This window comes from Ursus arctos, unplaced genomic scaffold, assembly GCF_023065955.2.
Source record: "Ursus arctos isolate Adak ecotype North America unplaced genomic scaffold, UrsArc2.0 scaffold_7, whole genome shotgun sequence".
NCBI lineage: Eukaryota > Metazoa > Chordata > Mammalia > Carnivora > Ursidae > Ursus > Ursus arctos.
In genome coordinates this window covers 32,643,652-32,667,635 of record NW_026623089.1, presented here as the reverse complement: position 1 = coordinate 32,667,635, position 23,984 = coordinate 32,643,652, and the positions used below count along the sequence as shown (strand labels likewise).

Sequence of the window (23,984 nt, the reverse complement as noted above, 5' to 3'; positions counted from 1 at the left end):
CAACCCCTACAGAATCCACTCCTAACAGCTGACCCTGGGGATGGTTGTGTTCCAGCTCCACCAACTGTCAGGGCTGCTGGTGGAGGGACACCAGGTAGGACAGGCACCTGGACTGGCTGCCTCGGTGGAGAACCGAATCACGTGACTCTTGCAGTCCTCCATTTATTTTGCATGTGAGCATCTACTCTGTGCCAGGCACCTTATTTTTTTCCATCTTTTTTTTTTTTTTTTAAGATGTATGCATCTATTGGGGGCGCAGAGAGAGAGAATCTCAAGCAGACTTCCTGCTGCGTGCACAGCCCAACGCAGCTCCATCCCATGACCCATGAGATCATGACCTGAGCGAAACCAAGACTCGGTGCTTAACCAACTGAGCCACCCAGGCCCCAGGCACTTCAAACCCATTCATGTCTAATCCTTACAATGGAGGTGTTAGTATTGCCATTTTACAGATGAGAAAACTGAGTTCCAGTGATGTTGATGATTTGCCCAAGATCACACAGCCAGTAAGTGGCAGAGCAGAGCTGCAGCGCCATGTCTGCCTCATTTCCAAACCTGTGCTCTTAACCTCCACGGAGGGCCGAGGATGCCAGGTGACCTGCTATGTTTTCACCACTTACCAGCTGTGCGACTTTGAGCCAGTTACCCAACTCTGTATCCACATTTCTTCATTAATAAATACTGGTCCCTAATACCCAGGAATAAGAGCTACCATTCATAGGGCTCACAGTCTGCCAAGCACTCTTCTAAGGGCTTGGTGTATGTTACCCTTCCTATTATTATCCTTATTCTGAGGTGCAATAAAACTAAGTAGCTTGTTCAAGGTCACCTGCTAGTAGGAAACAAAGCCAGAATTTGCATGCCGGTGTTCTGGCTCCCAGCCTTTTAACCTCTCCTTCCTCACCTGGTATGCTTCTGGGACAATTCCCTAGAGAATGAATGAAGGCTGGTACTTGGCAAACTCACTTCCAACCCAGCCTGAGGAGATGGAAAGCTCCTAGAGTTCCAGAAGGGCCTCTCAAGGCCTGAGTACCCGATAAAAGAGGATGAAGAAGCCCACCCTGCCCAGGTGCATTGAGGATCAGACGAGAAAACGTGAGAGTGTCTAGGACACAGGCAACACCCCCTTGTGTTGGATCAGAATCAGGATCATAAACTACCTCCATCAGACAACATGAAGAGGATGCAGTTCCTCTGCCCTCCCTGATTCCAAGTGATAGTATCAACAGAAAACAAAATAGTCACAGAAAAGCATTTTGAAAATCAGCACAAAACACTGAGTAAAAATCTTGAAAATTCAATTCCATCCCTTCTAGGCAACAAACTTCTAGCCGAGCCTCAGATCCCAGTGTTCCAGAGTAAATAATCTCTTTAAATGGGATTTTTGCCATCACCAGCAGTTTAATCCACTGTCCCCCATTCTCCTGCCTATACTGGGGATGGCTTTGACCTCTGGGCTCTTCAGCGAGCTCGGCTGCTCAGTTGCCACAGGTACCAGGCAGAGCTGGGAACTGGGAGTGTCCGGGATGGGATGGGTATAGACTTAACCGAGAGATGCCAAGCACAGAGAAAGCCAGACACGCACATAGCAGTGGGAAAGTGCACGGATCTTCGACTCAGCCCTGGGGTTCTAGTCTCTCCTCGCCTCGTCCTGCCTGACCAGCTTTGACCACTCCTGACCTCTCTGAAGCTCTATCTCATCTGATAAATGAGTATAAACAGTCCATGCCTTGGACCCCCGCCAGACTTGTTGTGAAGGACGGATTTGATCAAGCCCAGGAAAGGGCTTTTCACACTGTTAGTGCCCTGGAGGGAGGCCCCTTCCTCAAGCCCTGTCACATGGCGGAAGCCACCCCAACATGTCCAGCGCACTGGGATAACCCAGAGGGCATTTAGAGCCCCAGAGGAGGCTTCTGAGGCCAAAGGTGTCAGGCCCACAAGCACCAATGCCCCAGGCCCTGGCACTGCTCTGGCTAGATGTCCCCAGGGCTGAAATTGCCCAAGGAAACACAACGGGAAGGAGATAGAGCCTGGATGCCAGCCACGGGGGTCTGAGCCCTGAGCCTGTGTATGTGCATTACCCCAGGTGGGCCGACAGTACACGTGGCCCAGGCCCAGCCCCTGACATGGTGGGCGGGTGTGTCCCAGCTCTGCCTGGAACCTGCCTCAGGACCTGACTAAGGCAACCTGCCCTTCCCAAACCCATAAAGAGAGGGACTTCAACTGCAGAAAGAGGGACTTCATTTTTTGATGAGAATTAAGTGAATAAATATATATATGAAGCACCTGGTGCACTTACTAGCTCTCATCATCAATACAGTCTGCAAATGATGAAATTAAAAAAAAAAGTTCAAACTTTCCAGGAGTTTAAACTCACTGAACTCCGAATTCACTGACCTCTCGCTGGATTTACAGCTGGACTGTGTGCTGCATGTGGGCAGGGGCAAGTCTGGCTAGTTCCTGACCTGATCTGCAGCGCTGAGCGCACAGCCTGACAGAGCCCACTCTTGATTGATATTTGTTGAATGAATTTATGTTTGTGAGAAGCAGTAGGGAGACACAACAGCAAACAAAAGAAGGGAAGGAGACCGGGACTGTCCAGCCAGTGATTTCCGACCATGAAGAGATGTAAGCAAAAAAAATTTTTTATTTTTTAAACATGAAAGGGAGATAAGGGAAAAGGATTTAAAAAAAAAAGTGTAAGTTGTGCTATTGGGATGTAAAAGATGATGAAGGTAATAAACCAGAGGGGGAGCGGAGGTGAGGTAATGGAGTCTCCCCTGCCACTCAATTATTAGATTTTTAATACTTTTCATGTAACACGTTAGAGTTTTAGTCCCCACTAATAAAATGGCTCCAACTCGATTATCAGAGGAATGATTCACTGCCAAGCTATGTCAGCTCTGAGCTTCTGAGTCACGGCAAGTCATAAAGGCTTTCATTACCCTGTGGAAACTCACCCCTGGAAGGCCGGGTTTTGTTTCTCTTCTTTTTTTTTTGTTTTTGTGTTCTTGGTACATGCTCTTTCTCTCTCAGGCTGGGTCCAAAGGATCGCTACACACTGAACAACTCAATCCACTCAGAGCAGAAAGAGAGCGTTCGTGATTTGACTTAACCTCTTTTTTTTTTTTTTAAGATTTTATTTATTTATTTGACAGAGAGACAGCCAGCCACATAGGGAACACAAGCAGGGGGAGTGGGAGAGGAAGAAGCAGGCTTCCAGTGGAGGAGCCTGATGTGGGGCTCGATCCCATAACACCGGGATCACGCCCTGAGCCCAAGGCAGACGCTTAAGGACTGCGCTACCCAGGCACCCCTTGACTTAACCTCTTTTAGGCAGAGGCTCTGTGTTACCTCTTTACCCATGCTGACATCAGGGAATGCACATGGACACTCTGGAATCAGACAGTCCTGAGCTGAATCCTGACTGTTCCCTGCCTCAGTTTCTCCATGTGTAAAATGAAGATGATAGTAAGACCTACTCCCTAAAAATGCCCATGAGGATTAAATAAGACAACAGGCACAGGTGTGGGCATAGTGTCAGGGTTTAATAAGTGGTGGTGGTATAGCAAGTGGTTGGTACTCAGGCGGTCCCCCTCGCCCCCCAAGCTAGAATCTCCAGAAGACCTATGTAGCCATGAATGCTTACAGCATTTTCTACGTATGTGCTTCCCTTTTACTCATGCTGATCATCACAGCTACCCTCTGAGGTGGGGACCGTTACCCTGCCCGTTCCGTAGATGGACAACTGAGGTACAAAGACGCCAGGCAGCAGTGAGTGACAGGGTCCTGGACTCCTCACCGTGGCGGCTGTCCTCCCGCTATCTGTGCTCTATAATAACCGCACGTGGCTGTGCACATCTAAAGTAATGAAAACTAGAAAATATTAAAAATTCAGTTCCTCAAGTCACACTGGCCACATTTCAGACATCAGCAGCCACATGTGGCTCATGGCTACCATCGTGAACAGGGCAGATCTCAAGCATCTCCACCATCCTGGAATGCTTCCGGAGACAGCTCTGATCTAAATTTGAGTTGAGCACACAAATAAGTGATGGAGTAAATAAAAATTAGTAAAACTGTTTAGTATCACCACACAGACTAGTTGTTTTGACAAAATGTGCACCCAACCTAGACCTGTTTTCTGTATCTGCAGCTTCACTTGGGAAAGGAGAGCATAGAAGTCTGGCATCAGCTGTCCTCGCTTGATTTGCAAACTTCTTACTTCCTTAGTCCCTAACCTAGACCACTAATTTTTCACTTTGCCACATGCAAAGAGAGCCAAACATCAAGAGATAAGCAGAGTAAACATCTATTTTTTTAAGTTTATTTATTTATTTTTCGTAACCTCTACGCCCAGTGTGGGGCTCAAACTCACAACCCTGAGATCAAGAGTTGCACATTCTTCCAACTAAGCCAGCCGGGTGCCCCCAGTAAACATCTATTTTTAGTCTAAGTACCTTAAATACATCATCTTATTTGACTTTTAAAACCTTCAGAGGTAGGTCTTATTCCCACTTTTCAGCTGGGAAGACTGAGATTCAGACAAGTTTCTTGCCATTAATAAGACCAAAGTCCTCCTGTCACCATCAGAGGTGGACTGGGGCTCCTCTGCCTTCCAGCTTCCTTTGTGGTGCAACTTAATGGATCCCAAACAGCCTGTGGAAACTCTGAAGTCTTATGTATTCAAGATCAGTTTTGTAGTTTGTGGGCAGAGGGATCCAGTCCCGTTTGGTCCCATCTGGTCCCTTTGGACTGTGAGACCCTGACTATCACATGGAGACCCCTTGGCCCTTGAATTCACTATAGACCCCCTGAACTCAGGACTGACTTCCTGAGCTCAGGAAACTCCCAGAAGTTTCTGCCTGTCAATTTCACCTTTTAGAAGCTAACGAACGAATTGCTGAAACAGGAAAAGAAACATTTGAGGATCTGTATGCAGATGAACCAGAAAGTGCTTAGCTTCACTCTAACGATAAAATCCCCCTCTGAATATTCATCCCAAGCCCTAATAAAAGGAGCCTCCCATGCCTTTGCAATTATTCCCATGATCTCCTTATTTGTACAAATGCAGATGACACTGAGAGGCAACTCCACACGGTGTAGTCTTTGTCTATAATGCACTAAGGAGGGGACCCACTTTGGTCTGGTAACACGACCAGAGTGAATGAGGTGAGAAGCTAGAGCCATTCATTCGATAACTACTTATTATCGCTCATCTACTACCTGCCAAGCACTAAGCTAGGTGCTGGGGAAAGAGATCGTCCCTGACCTCATGAAGCTTACTGTCTGATGGAGGTGGCAGACAGAAGTCAAGTAAGCCAGCAATACATAATTGTGTGTTCCGACAGGAGCCACCAAGGAGTATAGGATGTTAGGAGAGACTTATATGGAGGGACCTGTTAGGACCTCTGTTTCCAGCCCTGCCCTGGGGAGCCCAGACCAACCAGAAGGCCTGGCACTTCAGGAGACCAAGGCTATTTCCCATCTGCCTTCCGCTCTGCTATAGCTCTTGGCATGACCTCGGCCACGCAGACATCACAGAGCCAGAGCTCCACTGGCTAACAGGCCATCAGCCTCTCTCAGGCTGCTGCTGGGCCCCTGCCAGGCAGGCTTCTCATCATGGAACGGCTGCCTTGCTGCTGGCCACTGAGGCTGCAGACTACACTGCAGAGAGCCTCACTCTGAGTTCCTGAGGTAAGTGTAAGTTGAAAATTCAAGTCAACAGGGATTTGCTAAGAATCTACAATGTTCACATCCATTAGGATGACCATTGTGGAAACAAAACAAAACAAAACAAAACCAGAAAGTAAGTGTTCAGTGAGGATGTGGAGACATTGGAACCCTGTACACTGCCGGTGGGAATGTTAGTAAAATCATGCAGTCAGTATGGAAAACAGCGTAGTGGTGGCTCAAAACATTAAACATAGAATTGCCACATGACCCAGAAATTCTACTTTGGGCTTTTATGCCCCAAAGAGTTGAGAGCAGAAACTCAAAAACAGTATTACTCATAATAGCCAAAAGGTGAAGTAACCCAAGTGCCCATTGATGAATGAATGGATAAGCTAAATGTGGCATACACATACAGCCTTATGAAGAGAAAAACTTCTGGGGCGCCTGGGTGGCTCAGTTGGTTAGGTGTCTGCCTCTGGGTCAGGTCATGATTCTGGGGTCCTGGGATTGAGTCCCACGTTGGGCTCTCTGCTCAGCAGGGAGCTGCCTTCTCCCTCTCCCTCTGCCCCTCCCACTGGCCCGTGCTCTCTCTTGCTAGCTCTCTCTCAAATAAATAAAATCTTAAAAAAAAAAAAAAAAGAAGAGAAAAAATTCTGACACCTGGCTACAACAAAGATGAACCTTGAGGACATTAGGGCCAAGTAAAATAAGCCAGCCACAAACAGACAAATATCGAATGATTTCACTCAAATGAGGTACCCAGAGAGTCAAATTCACAGAGACAGAAAATAGAATGATAGTTGCCAGGGGCTGTGGGTGGGGGCAGTGGGGGATGAGGAATTATTATGTAATGAGTACGGAGTTTCAGTTTGGGAAGATGAAAAGTTCTGGGGGCTGAAGACGGTGCTGATAGTACAAGGACATGAATGTACTTAATGCTACGGAACTGTACATTTAAACATGATTACAGTGGTCGTGTGTATGCTGTCTACATTCAGCCATAATTAAAACAACAGCAACAACAAAGAACCTATCATGAGCCCGGTCGAGGGGTTACAGCGCGTCCCCACAGACGAATCAGACATTGGCTCTGCCTTCCACCTGCTTGTACGCCCACAGCTACCAAGCGTCCCATTTCTCATCTAAGCCTGGGCCACCCCTCCGATGGCCCCCAGGGTTTTGTATGCCCCACCCCAGCAGTGGGAGAGGGAGTGGGGACATAAAAAGGGGAGGAAGTGAGTGTTTGCTGTACAACTACAGATGGTCCCTGACTTGGGATGGCACGACTTAATTTTTTCAACTTTATGATGGTGCAAAAGCAATACGCATTCAGTAGAAATGCACTTTGAAATCTGAATTTGGATGTTTCCCCGGGCTAGCGCTCTGCGGTATGGTGCTCTCATGGTGCTGGGCAGGGGCAGGGAGCCACAGCTGCCAGGCACACACAAAATCACAAGGGCAAACAACTGATACACTTACAACCATTCTGCACCCAGACAGCCATTCTGTTTTTTGCTTTCAGCACAGTATTCAATAAATTACATGAGATATTCAATACTTTATTATAAAACAGGCTTTGTGGTAGATGCTTTTGTCCAGATGGTGTAGGCTAATATAAGTGATCTAAGTATGTTCAAGGTAGGCTCAGCTAAGCTATGGTGTTTCGTAGCTGAGGTGTACTGAATGCATTTTCAACTTATGATGGGTTTATTGGGATGTAACCCCATCATAAGTCGAGGAAGATCTGTATTATGTGTCAGACACTATGATAGTGTTTTAGATATTTTATCATTGTTGATCCTTACAATGTCCCTGTGAGGTATGTATCATTCTCCTTGTTTTATAGATGAAGAAATAAAGGCTCAGAAATATTTAGATAATAAATATGATCAAAAATATTTAGTTCCCAATGACAAATCCAAGAGTGAAACTTAGTCTCCCCAGTCCAAAACTCATCACTTTCCATGTATTGTGTTGATTACAGAAAGAAGAGGATGGAGTGGGGTTGGTCAGATAGCAACTTAAAGATGGCAAAGCATCAAATGCCCCAGCTGGAGGGAGGTGGGCCAGGTAGTTCAACGTCTAGGCCCTCAAAGCTCAGCTTGTGTAGTAGAGGCATCTGGGATACCTGTCTTGTGTGTCTGTATCCCTTGGCACAGCTGATTGGACCAGGTGAACACCTGACCAAAACTGAGCCAACTGGTATCTTTTCCTCAAAGAAGAGACACCGAGGCTGTAGGAGATACAGAATCTGGACCAAGTCATCTCCATAGTAACCCAAAGCCCCATGCATGCTGTCAATTACAGAGAAGTAGGAGTAAGAGATTCTGTGAAGGCAGCCAGTGTGCAAAGAGAAAATGGACATCATGTGCAGGGAGGAAGGGAAGTATGAGGTCCCATAGTCCCTGGGGGAGAGACAGCGAACGCCACCCTGCTTGACACAATTCTGTCTCCTGTGAAGACCATAATTTAGATTCTGGGAGATTTCTCTCTAGCTTTGGGGCAAAAACAAAAAGACAAAACCACACTTTACTTGAGCAAGCTTGTGGGGATGTATTCCTTACAATTAAGCAGTTCCTGGCCATGACACCTCATCTTTCCGACAGGCCAACCAGGTAGGGAGAGAAGGACCTTATGTGAATGAGACCACAGCTCAGCTTGGTTAGAAACACTCCCCGGTGGCCTTTGGGAAAACAGCAAAATTTGTCTTCCCTTTCACTTTCTACTTCTATGCCTTTCTTCTCTCTCTTCATGGGCACCCTCCCTCCTGTCTCAGGTAGCTCAGGTTCTCATACTGGCCTCCTGCAGTGCCACCCCACCCAGCCCTGTACTCACCTACAGAGTGAACACTCCAGCTGGGAGGAGGGCAGCCTGAGGCCCATTTCACAGAAGAGTATGAGGAAGGATGGCCCAATGAGCCTGCCCAGTGTGGTTTTCTTATTTAATTCAGTCAGACTGCTTTCTCAATATCTTTTATGTGAGTTCCTTCCTTCTCATTCTAGCCCTGGGATGAACTCCCTCTGCCCTGCAAAGCATCTGCCTCAACCAGTAAACCTCTCATTAGTCACCCTCACTAGTACTAATCTGTCTTCCACAATGCTGCCTAGTGTCTCCCCACTGGTTTACGAGTAAAGTGCAATCCCTAACCACACTGGTTACCCTCTGTCCACCTCACCACACAAGCCCATGGCTCCCTAGCCTTTCTGTGCTGTTTTGAAGCCTGGCATGTCTTCTCATTTTTTCCATCCAATCTCCTCATCCTTTAAGACCGAGTCAAGTGATACTTCCCCACAGAGCTTATTCCTCTTCTGTCTGCTCTCACATTGCAATTCCATACATCTTCTGGTTTGTATCTCATGCTTGTGTTCTAACTCAGTGATTTCCTAGGCCTAGAAGACCAAACCATGCTATGTATATTTTTCTAGGCTTATTTCTCACACACTTTCTGGTACTTACAGATCTCCATAAAAGCAAATGCTATCAAATGGGGAAAGAAATTTAGGGTTCCCATGTGCAATTTCACATGTATATTCATTTAATCCTCAGACAACCCTATAAAGTAGTAGATGTTGTTAAGAACACCGAAGCTGAAAATTTTAATTCATTTGCCCATGAACACATAGGAAAAAAAGGATGGGAAATGGGGGATTTTTATTCAGGCCTCCCTGGCTCCAAAGCCCAGGGCCTTTGCACACTAATGCACAATAGGCTTTGCAACCAAACACCTAATGCTAAGTTGGCTGATAAATCTTAAGGTGCCAGTTGTCCAAGCAGCTGTTTCTGAGTGTTCAGAGCCACTCACAGCACACCCCTACTCAACAGGACAATTGTTCAATAGAAACTACACCAAGGACAGGCGATCATTACCATGTCATGGCACATGCATTATGCATTATAGGCCACTGAATAGTTCATGTATGAATTTTCACCTTAAAAGCTTAACAGCTTCACATTTTCCTTGCTGCATCAGGAATGCAAAAATTACTACACCACTGATCTGCCCCTGGGTAACACGTGCTAGGAATTGATTATGCTCAGTGTTCAGGAATGTGCAGAGCTGCCTGGCTGGCTCAATTGGAAGAGCATGTGACTCTTGATCTCAGGGTCATGAGTTCGAGCCCCACGTTGGGTGTAGAGATTACTTAAACAAATAAACTTAAAAAAAAAAAAAGGAATGTGTGAAGTGACCCTTTGCCAAGCTTCATCCACAAAGCACCTTAGGGAATATTAAGTTTAATTCTTCCTGAAAGAAGGGAGATTGGCAGACTTCTGATGGTCCCTTTCAGGACCAAGAATCAATGACTTTATTGCACTAAGTTGTCTCAAATCTCCTGCCAGCTCTTGCTTCCATGGTCAACATATAAAGTGTGTATTCAACATCGATGATATGGTAGGGGCTGCAGAGGATATAAAAATATCATTCCTTTTTGGCAGGGCTGAATCCCATGGGGTTGGAGAAACTCACCAGTAAACCTAAACCAGACAAACCAGCAACTTCGGGCATGCCTTGAGGGCATGCATGTAAGTAAGAGATGTTGTAGGAGAGGGGAAGAAAAAACCACATTAATTCATTTTTAAAAGGCATTTGTCGTTTTGTAAATGACTGAGAGCCTGTAAAATGTGCCTTTGGTTAAGTATACCTCTGAGAGATCCCATGCTTCATTCAACAGAGTGGGGCCACCTTCCTTAGGTGTGATTCTCCAAGCTCTGCACTCCCGGAAATGAGGGAAATGACTCAGCAGATTTAACAGTTCTGCTTTCTTGAGTGTTTAGTAAACGCAGGACAGTGGTTCTATGGGAGTACCAGCATGGCATGATTGTCAGCTGAACCTGTGGGAATCTTCTTGAGTAGTCCTATGCCGTATCTGGGTAAACCAAGTTACCATGTGGACTGCTTCCCAGCTGCCTTCACAGATGACAGCGAATGAGACCCACTGGATCTTTCCCCCATCATACTTCATTCTTCTTACATGGAATTTCATAGCTTTTCTGCTTATTTAAAAGGTTATTTTAAAAAATTTAACTGCAAATTTTCAAATAGCAAACTGCTTTTTTTGCTTAAAATAGTCAGAAAATTCTCTATTGCATAAATCCCAGCCTTGGGGTATCTCTACAGATCTACTCCCCTTCAGATAAGCCATTAAAACTCCATTTTTCAGAAGAAGAAAGAGAAAGGGTTCTCAGAGTGGTCAAGCGATTTCCTTAAGACTACAAAATTGATTAAGCTCTTTGAAAGGACGTCCTAGAAATCTCTAGAAATTCACTCCAAAAACATGTCCAAATGACATAACAGGCATCTGGAAAGATAGGTAATAATGTGACAATTATTTGGTGACCATTTGGATAATAGCCATTTCACAAGACAATGATCTACACAAGACCAGAACAGAAAATTCTGGCTAATGAAATGGACAATATCATAAGGATGGAATGAGAAAAATGCGATCATTGCAACAATTATGCACCCTAGGAGCTGGATGTTTCATATGAACGCAATGTTGTCACATTGTAAAAGCATAGCAATATTAAGGACTGCAAGAAAATTTCCTCCCCATCAGTCTAATGCTACAACATTTGACACCAAAGCAAGAGATGAGCCAAAGGGAAAATAGAATACATGGCAATAACCAGCAAAACCATCTTTAAGAGAAAAAAGAAAAAAACCAAAAAACCAAAAACAACGCCACAACACAAAAAGACAACGACAACAAAAAAGAGAATCTGTCCTTCAGAAATCCACACACTCACAAAGATATGCACTGTAAGAGTATCCACTGCAGCAGGAACACGGCTAACAGGGAGGTGTTGCAACAACTTCCATGTCTATAGCAAAAAGTCAAGAAGAATTCAAATCAAACTGTTCTGACTAGTTATTCCTAGGTAGTAAGAAAGGCCAGAAAGAAAGAATAGGAGGAATGTGGTGAGGATTTTTACTTTTGAGTTGTATAATCCCTTCTGCATTTTTGTTTTGTTTTTACATTACATTCTTTTTTTAATTAAAAAAGTCTTAAATATTATTTTTAAAAAAATGTTTAAGCTTGTTATATTGGGGGAATCATGAAGTCTTGGAGTTGAGAGAAGCCTTAGGCATCCATCCCATCTAATCTTAGCCAGATTCAGCTTCATAGCCTGGCTCTCTGCATGGAACTCGAGAGAATGGCCACCTCTGGCCTGCAGATGCTCTGGCCTGAAGATTCAGGGATAACTTCCAGAAGCTGGTGCACCCTAACGATGTGAAAAATCAAATAAGCTTCATTGTTTTCATAACCTACTCCTGCACTGCGAAACATCCATGACATTCTCTCAAGGACTCCGGTAACTCCCAAATCCTCCTGGCTCCTACCAGGTCCTAAGAAGTTCGGTAGTCAACCTCAGGAGAGGCTGTAACACAAAAGACTGAGGTCAACTCTAAACCAGTTGGTTGGCAGTGCAGCACATTCTCTACTACAGCGTAACTACAGTCTCACGGGGCCTTGGGGTCTATACAGTCAGTCATCACCCCTAACACCCATCACCTGGACATCCTTCCTACCATCTTGGAGTTGGAGGAGAATTGGTTTTTGCCCTGACCTTGCCATTTTATGTACTCACGGGTCAGAATTTTACACATTTCGGTAAACATGGGGGCTTTCTTTGATCTTCTCTTAGGGCTTTTCCCTCTTCTTCTCCACACTTCACCCCGGAACACCACACTGTGAAGCCCATCTAGCTCTACTCCCTGCTCCCTCAGGTGGACATATCACTGTAATAAGCATCCTGAGTTCTGTCAGCACTTAATGTTACTTAATTATACACAGTGTCAAAACTGGGAGGCATACCTGAAAGGGTCTGCCTTCACCAGAGTTTATGAAAGAGACTGAGAGGAAGAAATAGGCCATTTCTGTTATTGCATCTGCTCCAGTACCTGAGGCTCTGCCTTCCACATCTTGATGAGAGCAACACATGGAACCTGACAGCCAGAAGGAACCTCAAGGAGATCAGTGCCCATCATTCCACAGCTCAGAAACTGGAGGCCTGGGTGGTAAATCTGGGTCATTTAGGAAATATCAGCCAGAGTCTGGGCCTTCCTACTCTGAGCTCAGAGTTGTTTCTGCTGTCAGGTTGCTTGTCAGATGAATGACTGACTGACTCTACCACCTAGTTTGCAGAACCAAAGGAGACTGGAAAAGAGACTCAAGTTTAAAGGATCTAGTAAATATAATTGTTTGGACAGACTACATTTGTCCAATTTATCTGAAGTTTTCCACTTTCCACTGAGTGCTTATGTTGATAGCCTCAAGCATATTTTTAGTCATTTAAAAGTTTGACCAATGCTGCATATACAAGGAAGACAAAATATAAGTCAGATTTCAATCCAGTGTTAAATTCTATTCCTCTATAATCTGTATGACTTGCCTTAAATAATGACATCACCAGGCTGAACCCAATATATTTTTACATGTCTTTACATGTCAATGGTGAAGGTACAAACTTTTCATGTTATGTCCCTATTACGCAATTACTTCAAGGAAAAACAAAAGACTTAAAAGCAACTAATACGTGCAAGTGAACACTGTCGTAACATGACTACATGATATTCACCAACCAGATTCTCAAATCACATTGCCTTTTAAGAATTGAACTTTTGCCTTCTAATCTCTCTCTCTCTCTCTTTTTTTTTTTAAACTAAACCATTTGACAGCTTTGGGTTTCATTTGTTTCATTTTCTTGCTCATCCTTATAGAGAAAGGTTTGATAAGAGAAATAGAGAGATAAAACAGACTAAAGAAAGGAGAAAGGCATAGATAAACCAGAAACTGGAAGGCAGAAGTAGTTGGTTCCTGGAGGAAGAGAGAAATGCTCGAGGTGTGGTCAAAGGCGTGGTCAGGAACCCTGTGCCCATCAAGGCTCCTACTTTCTCTGTCTTCCCCTCTGGCTCTCCTCCCTCCTGCCAAGAAGTGAGCTGGCAATCTTATCAGTGACCTTGGACAACCAGAAAATGATAAAGCTCCTAAACTCAGATTTAGACACATCACCCCAAGCAAAACTGGAGTCACTTACAATGCCTGGGAGTAAGCCGTCACTCTAGCCACTCCTGTCCCCCTCCACTGTAATCCAGTGTCATAAAAGAATAAACTTTTGGAATTATGGTAGGCCTTGTAAAGATGATCTAATCTAAACCCTCCTCACTGATTTTACAGAAAAGAGAACAGACATCCTGAGAAATGAGGTCACTTGCCCAAGGTTATTCAGCAAGACCTAAGCAGATGCCCAAACTACAGACTTGCTTTATTCAGAGATCTTTCCTCTATGAGCAATTTAAAAGCTATGGGACACACACAAAAGTATGGAACACACACTCTCCAAGTTTGGAGAGATGAAGAACAATTACAAAACAGGACAAAACAACATGAAAGCAAACTAATCCGAAGTAATTTCACCCCAGCTCCCAGAAGTCGGCGAAGAAGCGGCAGTGAGTGGGCTGTTTTATGGAATAATGGTACCTGGAACAACTTAACTACACTTTTTCCTCTGTCATCCATTTCTCGAAAGCAGAGACAATAAAAATGCATACAAGACTGCTGAAACTTACTTTGAACCAACACGGGCCTTTCTGAAACTTAAAACTTAGGGATCAACAAATTTTTCCCTACATGGGTTTACAGAAATCACATTATTAGAGTTAAAACATCCACTCATTCCATGAGTCTAAAACCCTGGGGAAAATGTAATGCCTTCCACGGAAATGGGTCCTCTCCCCTCACCTGCACAGGTAACACACTAGCAAAAGCCAGAGAGGCTTCGCTGTATCTGTCGACTAAAGGCAGACTGTCAGAGTGTGACCCACGAGACTTCACATTCCACAACAGGACCTGAGAAAAAGAAGAAAACTTTCCTTACCCTTAAAAACCACAGAAACAATAGGATCCGGTTTCCCAAATTTCGTTTTAGGGATATTGCTGGCAGATTCCACTATCACCCGAAGCATGGCTCTTCCTGGGCGGAAAGCAAGTTCCAGCAAACGGAGTTGAGCAGAGTCTGCGCTGGGGCTCTGGGAGCGCCGCACCACACCGCAGGGGGAGGGGAGGGGAGGGAGGAGGGGGAAGGGGGAAGGCAGATCTCTTCAGTTCGGAGCGCAGGGGGAAAGGCAAATGGGTGGATCTCTGACGGATTGTGTACCGAAGGCTACGTGTAAACTGACACCCCAACTCCCGGGGCCCCCGCAGTGCCGCAGGCACCCGTTTATGAATTGGGAAATGTGGAAGCGAAAAGGACCAAACCTCAACTAAAAATAATTATGTGCAACAAATGAAACCGAAGTGGGTTGGCGCTAATAAATGCGGCCAGGTCAGAAGACCACCACGACGCTGCTGCCTTTTAGCAAAAAATCGTGAAACCGAATTGATTGGGTTTCCACTATCCCTTTTCATTCTTTTCTGAGCTTCATGGAGTTTTAAAGCTTCACTTAAGTTTTTAATTTTTTAATTTTTTTTAATTTTTGCTGTTTCTTCTCTCATGCTGTCGAACACACCCACTCAGCAACGATTTAGAAGTGTTTAAAAAAAAAAATCAGTTAAAGGGTGCCCCCTGTTGGATGGCAGAGGAATAACTGAGTTTATTGCAAGTAAATCCAATCCCGAGGCCGTAATACATGGATTTGCAAAATTGGTGGATTGGGGGCTGATCTTTTGGTTTACAAAAGAATTCAGCATGGGATTTCTTCAAAAATCCTTAAGCGCTGACAGCTGGGCACTTAGGTTTTCCTGGTCCATCAAAACGTGCTAACAGTCTTCAATGGAAATGGAGAAGTGGCTCTCCACTTTTTCAGAGCTAACCCCCAGCAGTGTCTTCCCTTCCTTTGCTAAAGAAAAAAAAATCCAGGGACACTTGTTAAAGCATGGTAAGACTTTATTCAAAGGAAGGAGACCATCGCGATAGCTATAGGGACCACTGCAATGAATTTTGTAGTGGAGGAGAGAGATTGGGCTCAACTCCGAGTACAGCGTGGGCAAGCGGGAATTTATAGGCAGTGTGGGGGCCAGTGGATGCGAAATTATTAGGAAGAAACATCAGGGGGAATGGTGGTTTTGGTTAAACAGACCTAACAGGATTCTTGCTGAAGGTAGATCAGGATGACCAGACATTAGTTGGGTGACTGGGGAGGATGAGAAACCCCATCAGGAATCAAGAGTGATCAGATACGGAGGGTGGGGGGTTCTGGTTAAACAGACTTTTACAAGGAAGTGCACAGATGGGCCCAGGGGAAGGTTCAGAGGAGCTGACTACAGTCTGGTCAAACAAACAATCTAGTGCCCCTGAGGGTTTGTTAGTCGGTGTAGTCTGACCACGAGTAAGATTCCTAGAGGATGCCTGGGGTTAGTAGCCTGCCAGACCTGAGTACGGATCCCTGCTTCACCATTTCTGAGCTATGTCACCTTGCAAGTTTCTAACCACTCCCCCCATCCTTCTGCAGTTATCTCATCTATGAGGTAAGGGTGAAGGTAGAGTTGTCATAAGATAAAGGTCTTAGTGTGGGGCCTTGGCACAGAGCACGCACTAAGGCACACACGTACACAGCCAGACTTTCATGCTGGGATGTGATTTCATAGCATTTCCTCTAATGCAAGTTGGCTTTAAATCAGGATCTCACTGTTTCAGAAGAAAAGGCCAAAAACTTAGGGCAAAAGAGCACAGGGTTCCTTCTACTTTTGAACACACACCCGAAAAGACCATTTGTAAGCAAACACTTCAAGTGCATTGAAAAAGCTTGGTTTATCTACAGGAATTCTGTCTCAGTGAGCTTCTCAACTGCTTATATAAACAACCAATGAACAATGCTATATACATTATTGACAAAGAGACTATATTAGACTAAATATATTTAGACACACAGACTAAATAGTTTATATTTTGGTGGAATATAGGCAAAATTATGGTTATTTTGTTTGGCTGGTTTTTATTTCTCCTTTTCATTGTGAAATATATTACAGAAAAATTCATAGAACATAAATGTGACCATTTAACAAACGAACATCTAGGTCAGGATAGAGAACATTGCCCGCAGTCCAGAAACCCCTTATTTATCCTATATGTCATATCCACCTCCTTCTGCCCAGAGGTAACCACTATCTTGATTTTTATGGTAATAATTTCTGTTCTTTTCTTTATAGTGTTTACCCCTTTGATTATGACCTTTATATGAGAATATGAATTATCTTATATATTACAAACTTTGTATACAAACATATACAAATCTATGTATGTAATACACACATACCTATATTCATACAGAAAGAATTCTTTGATATATTATGACCTTCGTAGAAATGGAATCATATAGTATGAATTGTTTTGTATTTGGCTTATTTTCTTCAACATTACATTTTGAGAGCCATCCATGTAACTACTTTGTTTACTCTTTGCTATTTAGCATTTCATTTCATTCATTTTATTAATCCACTCTACTTTTGATGGACATTGGATTATCCAGAGTTCGGGTCTATTACAAACAGGGCTACTGTGAACATGCTTGTGCATGTTTCCTGCTACAAATGTGCATGAACACATTTAGGATCTAACCTATGAATGGAATTGTTGTATCAAAGGGCATATGCATTTCTACAGAATTAGTGGGTAATTCAAAAATTGTTTTCCCTGGCTGTTGTACTATTTAAAGTTTCATGAGCAGTGTGTGAGAACTCCTGCTCATGTAGGTGGCAGTATTAGATTTTTCCATGTTTGCCCATCTGGTGAGCTTATAAATAATATTTCACTGGAGCTTTAATTTGCATTTTTCAGGTTACTAATGAGGTTGAATACCTTTTCATATTTACCTGTCCTAATTTGTGAAGTGCTTGTTCAAATCTTTTGCCAACTTTCCTATTGAGTTCTCTGTGTTTTTCTTACTAATTTACAGGAGCTGTTATGTCCCTTGTGGGTTGTAATTTTAATACAATTGAATTTATCAGTATTTCTTTTATGATTAATATATTTTTCATATTAAGAAATCCTTTCCTACCCTGGGATCATGAAGATATTCTTCAATATTATCTGCTAGAAGCATTTTGTTTCATCTTGCACATTTATTTTTTTAAGATTATTTATTTATTTATTTATTTATTTATTTATTTGGGGGTGGAGGGGAGGGGCAGAGGAAGAGAGAGAGAGAGACTCCTTAAGCAGACTCTGCCACGAGCGCAGAGTCTCATGACCCTGAGATCACAACCTGACCCAAAACCAAGAGTCGGACACTTAACTGACAGCACCACCCAGGCGCCCCTCATCGTGCACATTTAGATTTATAGTACACTTGTAATTGATTATGTGTCATGTTCAAGGTCAGAGGTCACATTTCATTTTTTTCAAATATGAATATCCAATTGCTCCAATACCATTCATGAAAAGTTTGTCCTATCTCCAAATATAGGTCATAAAAGAGATGGGTAGATGTGTGTGGGTCTGTTTCTATGTTTCTGGGGGGTTGGGGGGTCTGTGCTGGCACTTCAGTGGAGAATAAGCCCAAGTTCTGACCTGGCAGAACTCTACAGCTAGTGGGGACCACATGCCAGGTCTCACGTGTCTATCATTTACTGCTTTGGGCAGAGAAAAAGAAATAGAAGAGAGGGGAGTCTTAGCGGAAAATCTTGATGCGAGGAGCCAAGTAATAGGATTGGAAAGAGAGGTTAGTGAAAGAGAAATGAAGATAAAGTCATAATATCTTATTCCAATAACAGAGTTCAGAATCTTAGGTATTACCTAACGGCAAACTGGCATGCACAGAGGTCCATTGTTACGACTCTCTCCTGAAATACTTCTTAAAGAATTATTTCAGTTGATAACTAAAATGATTTTTAGAACAAAAATACTATTTTTGGTAGTTTAATTATAGAGTTTTGCATAGCAGTAAATGTGACTTCTAAATAACTTAATATATAGTATATTTAAATTTTGTTTCTTTAAAAAAGCACCTGGCAGTGACTAAGTCTACATGGGGGGCAGGAGGGGACAAGGTATTTTATAACACTTGGCACCATTATATTGTCATTATTCAAGGCAATTGAGGAGCTAAACACAAAATAGGAATGAATCCGAACTTCTCCAACTCACTATGAACGTATTCTAAAATAAACCTAGGGAAAAAAAAAAAAAGACCAGGGAAAAGTGGAATCATTTTAAGCCTTGTGCTCACTTTTATGTAAAAAAACAATTCCTCATCAACAAATGCCTCCTAATCATCCTTCTGTAAGAGTCTTCATTTATGCATGGACATGTGTCTGTATTCAGCTAACAGCTAGTAGAAGTCTATTTGGTGCCAAGCACAATGCCAACTACAAAGATGAATAAGACACATGTCCTCTCTGCAAGAAATTCACAGATAATTATAGCCCATCTGGGTGAGTGCAATGATAGAGGGAGACAAAGAAGATAGTTGTCTAAAAGCTCAGGTGAGGGCAAGCAGGGTAGGCTCCTGGAGGAGGTGGCAGCTGGACTGAGTACAGATCTTCCTTAACTTACAGTGTAGTTACATCTCAATAAACCCATCCTAAGCTGAAAATATCCTAAGTTGATATTTATATTTTATACATGAAATACCATAAATGCATTTAATATACCTAGCCTACCAGACATCATAGCTTAGCCTAGCCCACCTCAAACATGCTCAGAACACTTACATGAGCATATAGTTGAGCAAAATCACTTAACACAAAGTGTTGGCTATCTCATGAAATTTCTTGGATACAGTACTGATAGTGAAAAGCAGAACAGTTATGTGGGAGCAGAATGGCTGTAAGTTGTATGGGTTGCTGGCCCTTGGGATGGTGTGGATGACTGGGAGCTGCAACTCACTGCGGCTGCCCAGCTTCATGAAAGAGGATGGTACCGGATAGTGCCAGCCTGGGAAAAGATCACAATTCAAAGCATGGTTTTTACTGAATGCATATCGCTTTTGCACCACCGTAAAGCTGAAAAATTGTTAAGTCAGGGATGTGTGTGTTAACGGTTAAATCGACATATGTATGATCTGAAATAGAATTAAACAAATACACGTGGTGAGCATTAGAAATTTCAAGCCATTCGATGTTGGCGGAACATCACGTGTGAGGTGAAACAGTGGAGCAGTGAGCCTAGGTGGGCACCTGCTCAGAGAGGCTTCTTTGTTCTGTTAATAACAGCTAACATCTAATGATTGCTCACTATGTGCCAGATGCTACCCTAAGCATTTTATTTTGTCTCATTTAATCCTTCCACTGCCCTATCCTATGGGATAAGTACTATTTTATCACCCCCGTTTTACAGATGAGGAAACTGAGGCCTAATTTGGTTAAGCAGTGCCCAAGTTCTCACAGTGAGTGGAACCAGGGTGTGAACACAGGCAGTCTGCCTCTAGACCCACACCCCCACCTCCTTAACACCATGCCTTAGTGGCAGTGGGGACTTACTAGAGATGCATTCTTCAGCCCGGAAGCAAAATGATTGTATTACATACCAATACTCTTGATACAAATGAAACATTTTAATAACCCCACAGATTGAAAATTAATTTAAAAGGAGCTAAAACAGGCAGAGCAGTCAGTGCCCAAGGAGCTGCTCTCTTCAAACAGAATGTACCACGAACTGAGAACCAACTCTCCTAAATGAGATTCGTCAGCAGGAACAATCTGCCCAACCTGGCCAGGAAATGGCTTTCAAACATGTTACTTACTGTTAGGGCTGCTTTGATCTCAGCTAAATGCTAAGGGTGTCTCCTTATTTACCGATTTAGAATGCAGCGCTTCCTGGCTGACCATGCATGAACTCTTCTAATCCAGGAAAGAGCAGTGGGTGGACGCTGAGAAGGTGCTGGGCTCAAAAATGAGGCTTTTTGTACCTGTTAATGAATATTGATTACAAAAAGGAGGAGAGTAAAGAATTTATCTATTTCTCTACAGTAGTCTAGGGCAGAGGATGGCCAGATCAGTTCGTTCATTCATTCATTCATTCATTCATTCATTCATAGGGCAAATATTTATTAACTTTCTAATTTGTTCAAGCACTGTGATGGTGGGTGCTGAGGATATAGTGGTGAGTGAAATCAGACAAATTCCTCAAGGAGTTTGCAGTCTAGTGAAGGAAAAGGACACCAATCAAAGAATCACTTACAGAGGCGCCTGGGTGGCTCAGTCGGTTAAGCAGCTGTCTTCAGCTCAGGTCATGATCCCAGAGTCTTGGGATGGAGCCCAGGGCTCTGCTCAGCAGGGAGCCTGCTTCTCACTCTCCCTCTGCCTGCTTGTGCTCTCTCTGTCAAATAAATAAATAAAATCTTTAAAAATATATAAAAATTCCTTAAAACAAAGAATGACTAAGAAATGTGGAATTATAACTACAGTGAATGCTTTGAAGAAGTAGGCTGTAAAGAGAGGAAATCCCCTTCTCTGGCAGGCCGGACGCCTTCCCTGAGGCAGTGAGGATCAAGCAGAGATCTGAAAGGGAAAAGAGATAATAGTGGGAGCATAAAGATGGGAAAAGTCTTGTGAAAAGGCCCTGAGGCAGGAAAAATGCTGCCTGGTCAAGGAATCAAAGGTGTCTAGTGTGGCTGGTTTGAGACCAGGCTGGGGAGGTCAGTCTAGCCCTGCTAAGCCTGAGAAAACAAATTGGGGATTTGTTTGTTGTTTTATGCCAAGAACAAAGGTGGGCCAATAAAATGTTTTTACTGTTTGTGTTGGGGAATGTGTGACATGATTAGATCTGCATTATTCCAAAAAAATCCCTACTGAAGGGAAATTGGATTGGAAGGAGGCAAGAATTTACTTGGTCCTTCTCTTCCTGCATTTAAAGAACATTTATTGTGTGCATACTGAAGTGTCAGTATGTGTCAGTCGAATAGGAATGTAACAGAGGCCACATTTATCATTTTGAATTTTCTAAAGTAAAGAAAGTAAAAAACAGTCATAGTGAGATTAATTTTAATATATTTTATTTTGCCCAATATATCTGTAATATTACCATCTCAGCATGTAATAATTTTAAAAAAGTACTAGTGAAGTACTTTACGTTCTTTTTTAAAATTCTTAGTCTTTGAAATCTGCTGTGTATTTCACACAGCTCAATTCAGAAACAAAATTTTCATTAGAAATACATCTGTATGTAGATTTCATAAAATTTACAGTTGAAAAAAAAGGTTTGCATAGCCAAGTTGTTCCAAACATACTTAAAAGTTTTCCAATAACTGAATCAACTACCAGTTTTTAAATTACAATTAAATAATATTAAAAATTCAGTTCCTCAATCACAGTTGCCACATACGCGGCTGGTGCTACATATTGGACAGAGCAGAAGGAAGTTTTCCATCACTGCAGAAAGCTGTATTGGAAAACACAGATGTATCTGCTGGTGAGGCTCCGGCCATTCATCAGCATCCTTTTGGAAGACCTAATCTTTCAAAGGTGTTGATTATATTCATGCAGAACAGCTCCACTATTTCCTTTTATGATGGCTGAACACATTCAGCAAGCTTTTGGTACTGTTTTGGTTTCTCAAGATTTTCCTACTGGGATGAAAACGAGCTAACCTGCTGAAATAAAGATCCAGTCTGCTTGGCTGTTACATTTCTGTTTGAGTCCTTGCCCTATGATCCCTCAGACTAAGCTGTCAACATCAAAGTACTAGCAATTTTGTGAGGCCTTACACAAACTACAGCTCCTCACACTTCATGCCTGGCAGCACCTATCTGCTAAGAGCAAACATTGACTTTTCAGGTCTAATAATGACAATTACAAAATTAAACAAGCCATGGGGCCAATGAGCCTTCTGCCTGCTCTTCTTCCTCAGGGGTCCCCAGTCACAGGGGGAGTTCCCACCAGAAGAGAGGGGCCTGGGAGCAGATGTGTAATTGCGGTGTCTGGCCCAGCAGGCCCAGGCACCAGGCACCAAGCTACCGGTGTGCCGGGTGCCAGCCCTCTTCACACAGTCCCCCCAGCTCCCTCCCTTCTTTACTCCCCATTTGGCTCAAAACTGAGTGAGGTGATTTCTTTCTCTGTCACTCTAAGAATTTTTGCAAATTTCTATGGAAACTAATTTTGCCCTTGCCTCAACTGTGGGCAATGCATAACATTCACTGTTGTCTTTTGCCATGACATCCTCCCACCCCAATCCCATCTTATACTTCAACACAACAGATGTGAAAGAGCCCAATTCTATTCACTTTTCCATCAGAACTGTGAGTTCCTTCGAAGCAGGATCCAAACGTTATCTTCCTGTGTTTAAAAAAAAAAAATTCTTTAAAATTCTCTACACAGCTTCTCATCCATTTTATTTAGTTACATAAATATTTTTATGTTAGGGGTTTGTTGCTTCTTGTGTAATAATGGCTAATGTCAGTTGAGCATTTACTAAATGGCAAGCATTTTACACAGATTCTCCCATGTAATTCTTACATCTATTCTATAGGGTAGATACTATTCGCATTGTTTTACAGATGAGGAAGCCCAGGCTCAGGGAGGTTAAATAACTTATTTAAGATCACACATCCAGTAAGAGACAGTCAGGAGCTAAAAGCAGTCCTAATCTAGAGTTAACCATAGCAGTTAACACTGCTTTCCTAGGACGTTTTGCTACTGTATCCTTTTAGTAAGTAAATTTACCAGAGGGTAAGTTTACACTTCGTCTAAGAGAGAAAGGTTAGGCTCTTTCAAACACTCTTGCCTCTTCGTTTTAGCAATAAAGCCCCTAAAGTGGCTAAGCATGACCCAGACTTGACCTGTAGACATCAAGCCAGAGGGCAGCAATCTGAAGCAAGCGTCTGCCTAGTCTCCTCTAGGACTCATAATCTGAGTTCAGTCTGGGCGTGCCTATCAGTTCACCCACCTGCTACACTCCCCAGCACTCCACCCCTGACTTTTGGCAGGAGAAAGGTTCAGCCCAATGGGAAGACGGGCTGTCCTCCCTTAGGGAATGCAGTCTCCCATTCTATAACGGGCAAAACTGGTACCTAGAAGGGCAAAGTATGCCCAGGGATAACGAGTTAGTCCGAGTTCAGTTAGTGGGTTTAGCTCACTGAACACAGTAATGTGCTTCATCCCCAAAGCAGACAAACACAAATCAGCTCCTTACAAAGAAACACCGAGCCTGAGGTCTGAATCTTCAGAAAAGCCCAGGGAAAGCCCCAGAATAGGACTGCCGACCCAGGGAAAAGAGTTTCGTCCTCGGTCCCGCCTCTGCCACAGCTCCCTCAGACCCACCTCCGTCCCCCCTTGCGTCCAAGTTCTAGACCCCGCCCCCTTGGGGGTCGCAGCCAATCGGGGAGCCGCGAGCCCGCCGCACGTAACGCGCCCCCTTCCTGCCGGCCGCGC

General features: G+C 43.5%; 1 protein-coding gene and 1 long non-coding RNA gene across 7 annotated transcripts in view; both read right to left on the bottom strand.

Annotated features, from left to right (window-relative positions):
• MYOF (myoferlin) overlaps positions 1–14,805 on the bottom strand; it is a 158,832-nt gene extending 144,027 nt beyond the window's left edge. For 5 of the 6 annotated variants that reach the window (XM_026481667.4, XM_057308897.1, XM_057308898.1 and 2 more), the window contains exon 1: positions 14,557–14,723. In XM_026481667.4, coding sequence (XP_026337452.2) covers positions 14,557–14,644 — 88 coding nt within the window. In that variant the 5' untranslated portion in view covers positions 14,645–14,723. Of the gene's footprint in view, positions 1–14,556 lie in introns of all 6 variants that reach the window. The other variant, XM_057308896.1, reaches the window with a different exon arrangement.
• Positions 14,806–17,746: 2,941 nt separating this feature from the next.
• Positions 17,747–23,863, bottom strand: LOC130543088 (uncharacterized). Its single transcript, XR_008958120.1, has 3 exons — positions 23,746–23,863; positions 20,797–20,934; positions 17,747–20,524 (listed from the first exon to the last, which is right to left on the bottom strand). It is a non-coding gene; the product is annotated as an uncharacterized LOC130543088 (long non-coding RNA).
• Positions 23,864–23,984: the final 121 nt, after the last annotated feature.